Here is a 15235-nt window from a genome sequence, read left to right as displayed (position 1 = left end):
AAACATCACAAGTAAACATAAAGCTCTTTATCAACAAAATTTCGTCGTCTGCATGGAAAAAATTAAACAAGACTTGCATAGATGGTCAACCCTTCATCTCACACTAGCTGGAAGAATTAACACTGTTAAGATGAATATTCTTCCTAAGCTCCTTTTTATTTCAAAACATACCAATATACATTAATAAATCGTTCTTTAAGCAATTAGATTCAACAATAACCTCATTTATTTGGAATTCTAAACATCCACGCATCAAAAGAGCGACCCTACAAAGACAAAAGGCAGAAGGCGGCATGGCTCTACCTAACTTCCAGTTTTATTACTGGGCGCAAATATACAGTCGATAAGAACCTGGACACAAATAGAAGAACATACACAGGCATGGACCGCAATAGAAGTAAAATCCTGCAGTACTTCTTTGTATTCCTTGCTTTGTGCTCCAATAAACACACGTTATCGGCAATACACTAATAACCCAATTGTGCTCCACTCACTTAGAATCTGGAACCAATGTAGAAAGCATTTTAAGACGGAGAAGCTTCTTTCTGTGGCACCCTGCAAAAGAACCACCTCTTTCAACCCTCACAAACATATGCAGTTTTAATATCTGGAAAAATTTGGAATTAACTTGCTTAGAGATCTTTATATAGACAACGTGTTTGCATCCTATGAACAATTACATTCCAAATTTAACATTCCAGCTACAAATTTCTTTCACTATCTTCAAATCAGGAACTTTGTTAAACAGAACCTTCCAGATTTTCCTCATCTTGCACCCTCATCCACGCTGGAAAAATTATTGCTCAATTTCAAGGAGTTAGACTCCATCTCTACAATATATAAAATCCTTTTACAATCCCTTCCTTTCAAAGATCCAAGAGGACACTGGGAAAATGACCTCTCAATTAATATATCAGAAAAGGAGTGGAAAGTAGCAATGCAGAGAATTCACTCAAGCTCCATATGCGCAAAGCATACAATTATACAACTCAAAATTATATATCGAGCACATCTGTCTCGACTAAAACTCTCAAAATGTTTCCAGGGCATGATCCAACCTGCGAACGTTGCAACCAAGCCCCAGCCTCACTAGGTCACATGTTCTGGGCCTGCTCCAAATTAACATTATTCTGGACAAAAATTTTTAATTACCTCTCAGACAGTCTTGGACTCACAATCCCTCCTAACCCATTAACAGCTGTGTTTGGGGTTCTTCCAGAGGGTCTTAAAGTGGAGAAAGACAAACAAATTGTGATTGCATTCACTACACTGTTGGCACGCAGACTTATTCTGATAAACTGGAAGAACCCAAACTCTCCTCTTTTAAGTCAGTGGGAAACTGATGTGTTATATTATTTAAAATTGGAAAAAATCAAATACTCAGTTAGAGGATCTGTGCAGACTTTTTTCAAAACATGGCAGGATCTAATCAGTAATATTTTGAAATGATTTTATAAAGCACAGAGAATTTGTTGATTTAGGTATTTTTAAAAGCCTTAAATTTTACACCGTTTGGCTTGCTCTCTCTCTCAAGGGTGGGGATCGATCTGTTCTTAGCATAATTCTTTTTTTTTTGTAAAAACTTGATTGCTATGTATTGATTGTAATAAAATTAATAAAAAAAAGAGGCAACAGGGACAGATTCCCTTGAATAAGTTATGATCAAAATTAGCTTCTCACAAATACTCCTCCATCACTGTCACCGCAATATGCTCCTCTATCTACAACAGTAAATCTGTATCTGGGATTGCACACGGCTATTAGGATAAAGCTAAAGTATCCTTTGTAATAAGAAAATGTACTCCTGGTGTTGCATGGTACATGTATCCTCATATGTTTCCCATCTATTGCACTTAGGCTGTTTGAGTAGTTCCACAAAAAACAGAAATCCCATTTTATCTTTTCCCACTGCTCTGTATCAGGGAAAACCATGAACTTCTCCTTTAGGGCAGCCCATATATCTTGGCAGAACTCGGCCACAATGTTGGAAACTGTTGCTGAGCCAAGCTTGAAGCTGATTGCCAATGCTCGGAGACTGATGCCTGTTGCAAGGTAATGCATCGTGGTGGAAAGTCACACTTAAGCTCCAACAGGATCAATGTGTGTGCTTCAATTTTTGATGCGGTGAAACAAATCATCAAACTTAAATGCTGAAATGCAAAAGTATTTTTGGTGCTTTTCATCCTCCATTTCTCATATAAGCAATACGAGCATTGCATATTCCCCATCGTAATGACGAGATACATTTAAAAGTCTTACATACTATCTTCTGTGTTGCTATTGCAGTCTTTTTTTTTGCATTTTTGCAGCAGCATCAGAATGCACAGAAGTTCTGCCGTCAACATCTTTCCCCCCTCAACTCACAACACAGTGAAAACCGGACATTGTTTTCTCACCATGAAGATTTCTTGCACTGACACCTGATGGAATCCTCCAGATTCACATAAAGTATGTGTGCAAGTATAAATAGCACAATGCTTGCATAGCAGCAGTGTCTGCAAGTGCGTTGTGTTAAGTATATCTCAGCCCTTATTCACGTCACCACTGTCTATCTGATGCGAAGGTGCTGTCTTTGCAACTGAGCAGCTTGTCACCTGCATTTAGCGAGTTTAAAACTTTGCGTCTCATCACCATACTACAGTATCTTTCTGAGATTCACATTGTAGTATAACTTGATTAACAGTTAAAAGTTAAAATCTTATAATTTATCGTATACTAACCTGTGGAATATAGGTAAAGTGGAACAGCAGTGAAATCACACAGCTTTCAGTCCGTCGTCCAAGTTGCATCTGGGGTACAGGCAAAAGTTCATCTCCTTAATGCAACCCCAATGGAACCTCTTCAGTGTGAAACGTTACTACCAATTACTGATCCATTCCACAGTCCATTTTCATGGCCCATTCGACAAGCAGGAACCAATTTTTTTCCCACATATCATCACATAGATGATTTATTAGAATAACCAAAAAAAACTATTGTGGCCACATATTTTATTGGAGTGCACCCACACCCTGTATGCCCTTAAACAGAAGTAAGTACCTGACCGATTCAGCAATGCTTACCCAGCAGATATCCAACCGTACAATTATTGGCTTTAGCCGGCACAGACATCAAGGGTCTGTTCAAAACATCCTGTTCATTCTGGTACACATTATGCTGTCCTGCAAAATCTCAGTTATGGTCAGCATTGCAAACAGCTGATGGCATACCTAATGTATTCACCTAATGGGTACAACAAAAGAGACCCAGATCATAGAAATCAGACCAAAGATAATTTCACTAATTTTCACTAGGAAAAGATAACACAGTATCTCTCAGGTCATGAAGTGATTTAAAAGAACCCAAATTCTATATTTCAGTTTCAGCCAACATCACTGCTCTGTCATATTCATACAAACACACATTGATTCAGTTGCTCTGCCCATACTGTTTAGTTATTTCTAAGAACTCCTACAGTGTGTATAAATTCATACTTCCCACTAGCCTGTAATTTTGCCTTACTTTGTGGACTGTTCTCTCTTGCTTCTTTCATGCTTTAAGTGCCAAGTTCAATTTGTTGGTGAAAACACACTCTCATGTAGTGGAAAAAATGATTTAGAAAGCCTAGCTGGTGAGTGATTAGACAATGAACAAAATTTAATCACAACCAATATATTATCTTCAAGATTAAGATAGATATCAAAATCTGGCATTCTTCCATTCCACAACTCAATTTTATTCAATGCATGACCTTTTAAACATGAAACAGGCTTCTTATTGCCCCTTGTAAACATATAAATCCAACTTCCAGGTAATTCACCGTTGGGCTGACTTGTTCAAAACACATAAAGAACTGCTTTCTTTCAGATGCAAATGTTGCTTTTCCTTCTCCTAAACAGCGAGTTGATCCAGTCAGAATGTCCCATGTGATAATCTGCCGGCTAGACACTACCAATTAAAAGAAAAGTTCTAATAGAAGTGTAAAAATGACTTACACATAGAGAGAAAAAAAGATACCTGTTTAAACCGTCGAAGTGTGGGGGAAGCGTTCTGAGAGGATTTTTGACTTTGGCTTCAGCAGGTTCACGCAGTAGGATGCTAGAGACAGGTTAGGCATTCCTCCAGGTCAGACCTGCTGGAGGATGCTGTGTGTCCCAGTCAATCAAGGCAAACTCTCCATATCCACCTAACATGGATAAAGTAAAATGTGCGGAGCATTTAGTTTAGTTTACTTAATTTTAGGCATGTATGGTTTGGCTTGGAAAGGAGAGTCCCAAGAATTACAAGAAAAGAAATTTACTTTCTAGAGAGGACATCAGCCTGTCCAGGGAAGCATATAGTGGTGAGCTCATGCTCACTGTTGTGCTTGCTGTTGTCCTCGCTCGCTCGCATGCGTGCAAGACCTCCAGCCTATTTAATGCACACCTTGCAGGGGTTGAGCGTAGCATGTATGTAGAATGCACCAGTGCTAGCTGTGATTGGTGAAAGACAATGGTGTGACACAGGATTGGCTGTAAGATTTGTTTCCCTGTATAAAAGGCATTTTCTGTCTTTGGATTCAGTCGAGTGGAGAGTGTGGTTCATATAGCTTATCTTTCTCTATACCAAACATAGTGGCTTGAGCCGTAATTTGTATATATTTTCTTTTCTATATCTCCCAATTGTAATTTGTTTTGGTTGAGGTGTCTTATAGTTTGGGCTTGCGGTGCACGTTTTGTCTGTTTCTTTTTTTTTCTTGTAAATACTTTTGTGGATTCTTGGGACTGTGTTTTGTGTAGTTTCCTCCCGAGCGCATTTTCTTTATTTAGGAAGACTCCTGGCTTTGTGTCTATACCAATTTTTTGTCTTTGATTATTTTTCATTTTTGGGACTGGTAATTCACTGTAAATATTTTTTACTATTTTTGTTTGGAACATTGCTTTTTGTGATTTTTTTTTTGTATACCTTTAAATAAAACCCACTATTGTTTTGAAATACCTGTCTGCCATCTCTTGATTCTGATCATGGTCATGAACTACAAGACGCCCATTGTGCAGTCTGATGCCAACCTTGCCACTACATGAGTGTCACACCCTAACACAACTTTGTAATTACGATGATCCAAGTAATCCAGTCCAGTATGACATTTTTTACAAGGGGTATCCCATGGGATCCTTAAAACAATCCTTTACAACTGAGGTTAAAACACAATGTAAGTAAGCAGTCTTTAAAAAACAAGTTTTCGGTTAAGACGCACGACCGCGTGCACCATAGCAAACTGTTTTACGATACATACAGCAATTCGCATCCGTGACAAACATGCGTCTTCTTAGATGCTCCTGCAGGAACACGGAAAGTCTACGTGAGTCACAGGTGCATCTGGACTGTGCAAAGACGACAACGATTCAAGTGATTAGTTGGAGGTGGGCACATGAGTGATGGCGGTCCGCCAGTTTTCAGTCACGGACGATTGTGTGATGGTTCATTCCATGCATTGTTACAATGTTGCTTTTCTTGCCGATTTATTACATTACCGATTTTTCAAATGTTCATTTTCTCTCTGTGCTTAAAAATCATTAGAAAACCGGCCTGATTATGTGGCGTATGGTAGCCACGGGTTGGCTAGTAAATTTAATTTATTGGCCACTTTACTCAAGGTCACCTTACAAAGAATTAAAAAGCAATAAAATATAAATAGGAACAAATAAAAATAAAATCAACATCAATACGCAAGAAAGAAGTAACAAACTTACAACAAATTCTTTGAGAAATAATAAAATCATATCTAATATTTCAATTTAAAGAGGTGTGTTTTAAGAATAGTTTTAAATTTTGTCATTGAATCCAGTTGGCGAATACAAGCAGGGAGAGAATTCTAGAGTTGTAGAGCACTGTAAGAGAAAGCTCTGGTTCCCATAGTCTATGGCATAGAACAAAGTTTAATGTGTGGCACAGAAAGTTAAGATGCAGATAAGGAGAGTGTGAGAAGGGGTATAAGTCTGTAAAAGGTTACTAAGATAGGGAGGAGCAAGATTGTGGAGAGCTTTAAGCATTAAGAGCAGCATTTTATATTGTATACGACAGTAGGCAGGGAGTCAATGAAGTTGGAAATAATTGGTGTAATATGTTCAGTGGACTTAGAACAAATGATCATCCTTGTAGCATAATTGTGTATACTGTAACTTGCAAATGAAAGATATGCTTTTTAGGGATGCCAGTCGAAATGGAAATGCAGTAGTCTGTACAGGAGGTAATTAAGGCATTAACCAAAACTTCAGTACTATGTTTTGTCAAAACTGGAAAAGTCTATAAATATTTTGAAGAAGAAAAATAGTAATCCTAGAAACATTATTTATATGAGATTGAAAAGGTACTATCCAGAATGACTCCCAGACTCTAGACCTGGGAGAAGATACTTTTAATTGTTTGTCAGAACTGGAGAGTTGTTAGCCTTAGCAAGTACAAATTTAGTGTCAACAAGGAGTACTTCTGTTTCATTACTGCTTATCTGAAGAAAATTATTCGTCATTCATAACTTTGTGTTCCGTTGACAAGTAATAAGAATATCAGGAGGAAGAACAGAGGTAGATTCAGTGGATAAAGAAAGCTGCATAACAGTGAAATTGAATACCATGATGCCAAAATATACAGTATTATCTATAGGAAAAAATGTAAATAAGGAAAAGAAGTGGCCCCAGCACTGAGCCCTGTGGAACTCCCAGTGTAACCACTGTACTCTGTAGCAAGAGAAGATTGTTTTGGAGCCATAATGAAGGGCTTGACTACGCACAAAGATAAACACTAAAGAGCACAAAAGTTAACAGCGAAACACGTTGATGCTGAATGAGCGAGACGAGACTTCCTGGTAAACGCAGCGGAATCAAAATCGGTGCTCCGTTGCTGAGCCAATCAGCACACAGGAACTTAACTGCGTGCTCTGATTTGGTTGCTTCTCAGCCATCCGCCAGTAGCGTACCTTGTATGAAATCAACTGGGCAAACCAACTGAGGAAGCATGTACCAGAAGTAAAAGACCCATTGTCCGCAGAAACCCATGAAGCAACGAAAAATCCGCGTTATATATTTAGATATGCTTACATATAAAATCCGCGATAGAGTGAAGCCACGAAAGTCGAAGCGCGATATAGCGAGGGATTACTGCCCATTAGAGGGTCAGCTCAAGTTGGACGTTTGGAAGACAAAGTCAGAGAGGCGAGATTGCGCTGGTTTGGACATGTGCAGAGGAAAGATGCTGAGTATATTGGGAGAAGGATGTTAAGAATAGAGCTGACAGGTAAGAGAAAAAGATGATGACCTAAGAGAATGCTTATGAATACGGTGAGAGAGGACATGGAGGTGATGGGTGTAAGAGAACAAGATACAGAGGACAGAAAGATATGGAAGAAGATGACCCACTGTGGTGACCCCTAATGGGAGCACCTGAAAGAAAAAGAAGAGGATCAAAGGAGAATATATGGCAAGCAGAACTTAACAAGACTAGTAGCTATTGCATCCAGTTGACAAGTACAGGAATTGGATTTTGTTATAAGCTCAGAAGTATCATTTTCACTTGGTATACTGAATTCTGAGAATAAGGTATTTGGTATGGGAATGTAGGTTAAAGTGGAAATCATGTCATCTTCTTAGAATTGAAGAAATCCAACAAATAACAACAATGTTTAGCAGTGAAGTTATAGTGAATGACATTTTCTGGTGGTGCAATTAGCCTATTCACTGTAGAAAAAAGGGCTCTAGCATTATTCAATCATGTACTAATAATGTTAGAATAATATAAAGTTTTCACAGCAGAAAGAACATTTTTGAAGTGTAACATATGATGTACAGTAAGTACATTCCCCTATGTACAACAAGATCTTTTTTCTTAAACAGATTCTCCAGCCGCTGGCCCATAGTTTTTATCTGACAGAGGAGAGAGCAGTATGAGTAAATGAATCAGTCCTTGTTTTTATGAGAGCCAACGTATTGAAAGCAGAAGACAGAACAGCATTATAATGATCAATTAATTCTGATGGAATGGCAGTAACAGGAACAACAAGCTGTAGGTTAAGTAAACAAAAAACATTCTCAGGATCTACATGCTTAACATTACGAAATGTAACATCAAACTAAACCTTTGAATCACTAAATGGTAGACTAATATCAAACATAATCATTTTATGATCTGAAAAAGGTAATTCAATACAAAGAAAACTATGGGGTATAATACCAGAGCTGCAGATAAAATCTAAAATATGACCTTTGTTATTATCAGCTGAAAAATGTACATGCTGAGTTAAATTAAAACAGTTAAGTATTTCATTAAAATCCATTGTAAGTGTATCAGTTGAATTATCAAAATGTATATTAAAATCACCCATAAGGATCTGAAGATATGGCACACAGAAGTTGTTAAAGCCACAATAAATTCTGTAAGAAAAGTACTTGAAAACTTAGTGTCCATAATAACTGATCAGCAAAGCTTTACTGGAAATAGATTATTACTAGTATTTACCAGTGGTTTCAGCATGTTGTTATCGACACATCATCCTGAAGTATGCAGATAAGGATGATAATGATAACAGCTATCAGACCAAAGTGTATAAATTGTCCCAGTGCCAGTACTGCTAAAATGAAGATGACAATGAGATCAATATATTTTGGGTGTAGGAGAATGACGCAGTACAGCAAAAGATCAGAATGCAGAGCGTGATTTACCCAAAGTCAATATAGAGTATTTTAATTTAGCAGTAGTAGCTACCGTAGCCAAAATAGTATAGAGAATGATCTGTAATAGCCAATTAGTATTTGCCATGACAGATTCCAGATTTAAAGCAAGCCCTTATACCCCTCGCTTATCCATTCAGCCCTGTTCAGATAACATGTTAGCCAGTAGACCGTCACCGTTATCACTAGAATTTACCACACAGATTCAGCAATCCACAAGAGGCAGTTTCCACCACCTGTTCATCAATGCTAAACACCAAAGCAGAGAATTAGCAAGACAGTTCAACATGGGGTTGCGTAGAAAGAATGAGGGACAGTAAGGACAGGAATGCATAGTATGTGTTGTAAGTATGTTGTAAGTGTGTGTGGTGTAAGTGCTCTTAAGTGTTTAGATTTGAAAGGGGCCTTGTTGTGCTGCTTTTATTGTGTCTCATATTGCAAGTTCATGGTAAAATGCTTTACATGTATGATTATATTCAGTAAATCTATGTGTACATATACATAAAATATCAAAAACTGACATTTACATTAACAAAACCATATGAAGCATAAATCAGAGTGACATCCATATTTTTTACACACTGGAGACAGACTGTCTTTTTATGAAAGTAGCAACCAATTTAAAATTATTCTTAAAGGTGTTTTTAAAGTTTTAAATTAAAGAGTGTTACTTTATGTATGGATACTGTACTGTAACAAAGACCTTTAGTTTTTTTCTATATTTAAATGCATTTCTTCTACATCCAGTATAAAATGTCTTTCAGTTTTATGACCTTCCCATCCTTTGGAAATCCTTGGATATGTCATTAATATTCAAGTCTAAGACAAACACTTTATTGAACTCTTAAACAGACAGCGACAGTGCACACTGTTTTTGCACGAAAATCTTATTCATAATTTACAACAGCAGCTCTATGGCACTGCAAACCATGGAATGAACATAAGTAGATAATCTATACTTTTTTACCATTGAGCAGGTCTTTTTTGAATCAACTTAAAACAAACTGAAAAAAAATTACATTGATTTATTGTAAAGATAAGTGAAATTAACTAATAAGGAAATATGATGTTACAGTGCTACACTAATGGTAATAAAACATTGATTCCCTACTCTATACATTAATCTTACACTTCTTGCCTTGTTTTCTTTTAACTATTGGTACTGTAATGTAAATTGGATAAAATATTTGATAAAGTGAATAATGGTAATCTTTTATACAATTTTTTTTGCAGTTACATTCACTGTAATAAAACAATGCTGATTGAATAAATACTACCACATTCACGTATTTTTCATTTCTTGTAAAACTTATACAGTTCTTTTTTTGTACAATATTGATTTAAAGACTAATCTATACTAATAAAAGGCAAAGCCCTCACTGACTCACTCACTCACTCACTCACTGACTGACTCACTGACTCATCACTAATTCTCCAACTTCCCATGTAGGTAAAAGGCTGAAATTTGGCAGGCTCATTCCTTACAGCTTACTTACAAAAGTTGGGCAGGTTTCATTTCAAAATTCTACGCGTAATGGTCATAACTGGAACCTATTTTTTCGTCCATATAGTATAATAGGCTTCTGCTCGATGCCCGTGGGAGGCGGAGTTACGCCTCCCACGTAATTTAGTGCCTGCCCATATAAGGCCGTCCGTCAGCGGAAATCCCATAGAAACACTGCCGCTAAATATTCACGGGCAAAGGACTGTGCTTATGCAGAGGAAGATGAGATGGTCAGGGTGGTGTTTGGCACAAACTCGGTGAAACTGCGAAAGAAACTTTTAAGTGCCGGGTCTTAGCTAACATTAAATACAGCTACAACAACAACAACAACATTTATTTATATAGCACATTTTCATACAAACAGTAGCTCAAAGTGCTTTACATATTAAAGAATAGAAAAATGAAAGACATAATTATAAAACAAAATAAATCAACATTAACATCGAATAAGAGTAAGGTTCAATGGCCAGGGGACAGAAAAAAAAAACTCCAGACGGCTGGAGAAAAAATAAAATCTGTAGGGATTCCAGACCATGATACCGCCCAGTCCCCTCTGGGCATTCTACCTAACATAAATGAAACAGTCCTCTTTGGATTTAGGATTCTCACGGAAGGGCTTGATAATGATGATGGTCACGTAGACTTCTTCCTTTTAATCCGTCCATCATTGTTGGAGCATCATGAAGCTTTGAGTAGGTGGAGGTGGCGCAGGCCACCACCACAAAGAAACCGGAAAAAGATACAGAAAAGAGAGTAGGGGTCAGTACCGATTTTAGAGCCACCATGAATAGTTGTTTTGATGAATTGAACATACAGAGTATCAGGATTAAGTTAAATTACGATCAAAATGAAGTTATAAAAAGGCCATGTTAAAGTAATGTGTTTTCAGCAGTGTTTTAAAGTGCTCTACTGTATCAGCCTGGCGAATTCCTATTGGCGAGCACAGCTGGAAACCTTCGATGCATGTACACTGAGCGGCTCACGTGAACTGACGCAGTGCACAGACAAAAAGCAACAGTTCCAAAGAGTGCTGAACAAAAAACGAATTACACAATTGAGAAGGCAGCAAAAAAATATGAAGCGTGTGATACATACAAGCATATTCATAAGTGCAGCTACTGCAGAAACAAAGCACACGGTGGAAAAAGTCAATGTCCCGCTAAAGGAAGACAGTGTAAAAAAAAACCCGTGCATGCAGTGTGTCACGTCTCAGATAAAGAGGAAAACGAGCTGTTTATTGATGCAGTAAGAAACGAATCGATGAATGAAACATGTTATCTTTACAACGACTGACAAACACGGAATGTAACTTGAACACAAAACATCCTACAAATACGAACCTGATTGAAAGAAATAATGATAATCAAATCCTTGATGACAGCAACACTCATAACACTCACAAAACAATTACTGTATATTGACAATCATGTTACGTTATTTTTAAAATGTTCCCTTTTCTTTTTCATAACTTCTTTAACACACTACTTCTCCGCTGCGAAGCACGGGTATATACAGTATATATATGTATATATATACCCTGATCTACATACGCTCAAATTGACAAACCACACGCCGTGGCGCAATGGTAGAGCCTTCGCCTCTAGCGCTGACGTCCGATGATTGATGCCCGAGAGGGGGTGCACTGAGTATGTACGCGCGCTTCCCGATTCCCCTTGGTTTTAGACGTATGAAAAAATATGCGGTTAACGCAGAAAGACAGATCACCAATTGAAGCTTTATGAATAATGGATACCTTATTCGCCATCAATGATTGTTTTGGTAAAGCCATACTCAGTGTATTCATTAGATGAACGGTAAAAAAGTAAGAGCGAGGGGAGGGTGACTTATTGAGGCACGCAGGTGAAACCACAATAGCACGCGGGCTTGATGCGTCGGTGCGCATCAACTCGATCTGAATTGCGCGATCACATTCGAAAAAATATATCTTTTCAAGTTCTATAGTCCATATGTGTCAAACTCAAGGGCCGCGGGCCACATCCGGCCCGGCGTGTAATTATATCCGGCCCGCAAGATCATTTTATATACTGTATTATTGTTATTAATGGCCCGGGGATATGAAGCGCTGGTAACACAATAAACTACAGATCCCATAATGCAGTGCTTCAGCTACCTTGCCGAACACTTACTGCGTTAATCAAGTCTAGCTTATGATGCTGCAAGTTATTGCGAAGCTAGCCCACACGATGTCGATGAGAAAAGGTGATTCTGAACATAGAGCCTTTAAAAACCGATGGGAGGCTGAGTATATGTTTACTGACATTGCCGGTAAACTCGTGTGTCTCATTTGTGGAGCTAATGTGGCTGTAATTACAGAATTTAATCTAAGACGGCACTATGAGACAAAACATCAGGATAACCTGAAAGACCTGAATGCAATGCAGAAGATACAGAAAGCAGAGTTAAAGAAGAATCTGACAGTTCCAGCAGACGTTTTTACCCGTGCAAAATCACAAAGTGATTTCAAGTGAAGCTACTTTTATGGGAGACACAAATGCACCAGTGCAACTTGCCCCACTTTCCCTGTTGCCAAGTAATGTTGAACCAAGTTGGCACAACGGTGTTCCCAAATACGCACTTTGCTCATAAACTGAGCGCACTGCGCACTGAGTTAACACGGCGCTTTGGTGACTTTGAAGAACAAAAAAAGAATTTTGAGTTGTTTCGCAAACCAATTTGTGGATGTGGAAACTGCACCTGTGTAGATTCAGATGGAGGTGATTGAGCTGCAGTGTAATGGCACACTGAAGGCAAAGTACGATACTGCAGGGCCTGCACAGTTTATTCACTCCATTCCCGCAGAAATGCTCCAGCTCTGTCTACATGCAGCTCGAACCTTGTGCATGTTTGGTAGCACATATCTGTGTGAGACGCTCTTCCAGTGATGAAGACTAACAAAACAGCACACAGGAGTCGCCTCACTGATGAGCACCTGCAGTCCATCCTGAGAATCTCCACAACACAGAACCTCACACCAAACATAAAAGAACTTATTGCCAAAAAAAGATGCCAGGCATCCAGCTCTGATAAAATGACATATGAGCAAAGACAACTGAATGATTTGATTTGTTATTGCTGAAAAGAACAAATTTTATTTATATTTCCAGGTTTTGTTATGCAGCATGTTCATATTTGAATTTGTATAATTTTGACAGGATATATTTTTATGGAGAGCAAAATCTTTTGGGATATTTAAAATTTAAGTTTATTTTTTATATAAAATTACATAAGAGTAAAGAAATTTGAATGTTTGTTCTTTTAACGTTTACTTTATTTCTTACTTGTATAATTTAGACACGCTATATTTTTATGGAGAGCAAAATATTATAAGTTATTTAAGGTTTGAGTTGATTTATTCCGGAATAATATTCCTGTCTGTTTTTATTCATATTTATGTTCAAAAAAGTTACGTTTTAAAAGTTTTAAAAGTTTAGTTTTAGTGTGTTCAATAAATGTTTATCCTGTTCGGCCCGCGACCTAAAGTGTGTTTTGGATTTCGGCCCCCTGTGCAATTGAGTTTGACACCCCTGATTTAGTCAACACAAATATCTTTGGTTGGAATGTAAGGCGAATTTACTCTTTACATTTGTATGGTGAAGAAAAATTTGTGCAATGATGCCTACATTTAACTTCCATTCCTACCAAAGATATTTCTGTCGACTAAATAAAAATTCCTTCTATTTAAAATTTAAATAGAACTTGAACAGATCGATAGTTCATAATATCCACGCAGACTTGCACGTAAGAGCAGGAGTCATCCGTTTTAACAAACAGCGTATTGCACTGATACGAAATAGCCTGCCCATTTAATTATTTAGGAATGGATAAATAAATTAAGATTTTGTACAAATAATGTTTTTCATTTTTCTTCCTTGATTGATTCTGCCACCCCCAGCAACAGTTGCTCGTACCACAAAGAGTATATATATATATATGCACCACAAAGAGTGTATATATATATATATATATATAGATGTGTATGTGTATGTATATATATATATATGTATTTGTGTGTATATATGTGTGTGTATATATATATGTGTATATGTATATATGTATGGATATGTATATATATATATGTTTATATGTGTGTGTGTATATATATATATATATATATACCTGTTGTGAACGGCACCGGCACAGACAGGCGGACATGTTGTTTTCAAACCACCACACGTTTATTTACAGAATATTTACAATAATAGGTCACTAAGACCCCAGCCAATGGTCACTCAGACCTCAGTCACGTGCACAAACCCCAAATCCAAACAGTCCTGGCCACAATGCCTTGTCTTCGGGCGCCTCCACTCTCCTCCTGAGCTTCGTCCTGCTTCCACCCGACTCCAGCCTCGAATGAAGGGAGACGGCCCCTTTTATAGAGGACCCGGATGAGCCCCAGGTGTTCCCGGCAATCCTCTTCTGGCCACGCCCAAGTGTGGCGGAAGTGCGGCTGTCCTCCCGGCTGCTCTCCGGCGCCGTCATAAATCTTCCCCAGCACTTCCTGGTGTGGCAGGAGTGCTGGGGAAACAAGTCCCAAGGCATTGGGGCGCCTCCTGGCGGTGACCACGGGCCCCTACAGGGAAGGGCTTCCATGCCCTTGACCCGTGGCCCCCAAAGCAACCCGGAAGGCGAACCCCACGTGATCCAGGCAGGGCTCTGACCCTTTTCCGGTCCCTCCTGGCGTCCCGGCCGGGTCATGGCCCTGGCATCCCTGACACTGTATATATGATAGCAACACTCATCACTCACAACAGTGACAAAACAATTACATTGACAATCATGTTATGTTATTTTCAAAATGTTTTCTTCTCTTTTTCATTACTTCTTTAACACACTACTTCTCCGCTGCGAAGCGTGGGTATTCTGCTAGTCTTCATATATAATTAATGTAAAGGAAAAGTAAGTTATAGCATATATACATAGTATTAAGACATATATAAACGATCACTCAATAAAGGCACATTTTTTTTTGTTTTTTCCAGTGGTCTGCACTGAGCACTGACAGCAGCTATTAAACATGGCAGTATTTAAA

The 15235-nt window shown here is 38.2% G+C and overlaps 1 protein-coding gene across 1 annotated transcript in view; it reads right to left on the bottom strand.

Annotated features, from left to right (window-relative positions):
* The window catches only part of LOC120541916 (histone-lysine N-methyltransferase SETMAR-like), a 139023-nt gene extending 136962 nt beyond the window's left edge, over positions 1-2061 (bottom strand). Inside the window, exon 1 of the mRNA XM_039773933.1 lies at positions 1910-2061. Coding sequence (XP_039629867.1) covers positions 1910-2061 — 152 coding nt within the window. The remainder of the gene's footprint in view (positions 1-1909) is intronic.
* Positions 2062-15235: the final 13174 nt, after the last annotated feature.

Source organism: Polypterus senegalus, chromosome 1 (genome assembly GCF_016835505.1).
Source record: "Polypterus senegalus isolate Bchr_013 chromosome 1, ASM1683550v1, whole genome shotgun sequence".
NCBI lineage: Eukaryota > Metazoa > Chordata > Cladistia > Polypteriformes > Polypteridae > Polypterus > Polypterus senegalus.
Note: the sequence above shows the minus strand (reverse complement) of the source record. Positions and strands in the feature narration are given on the sequence as shown.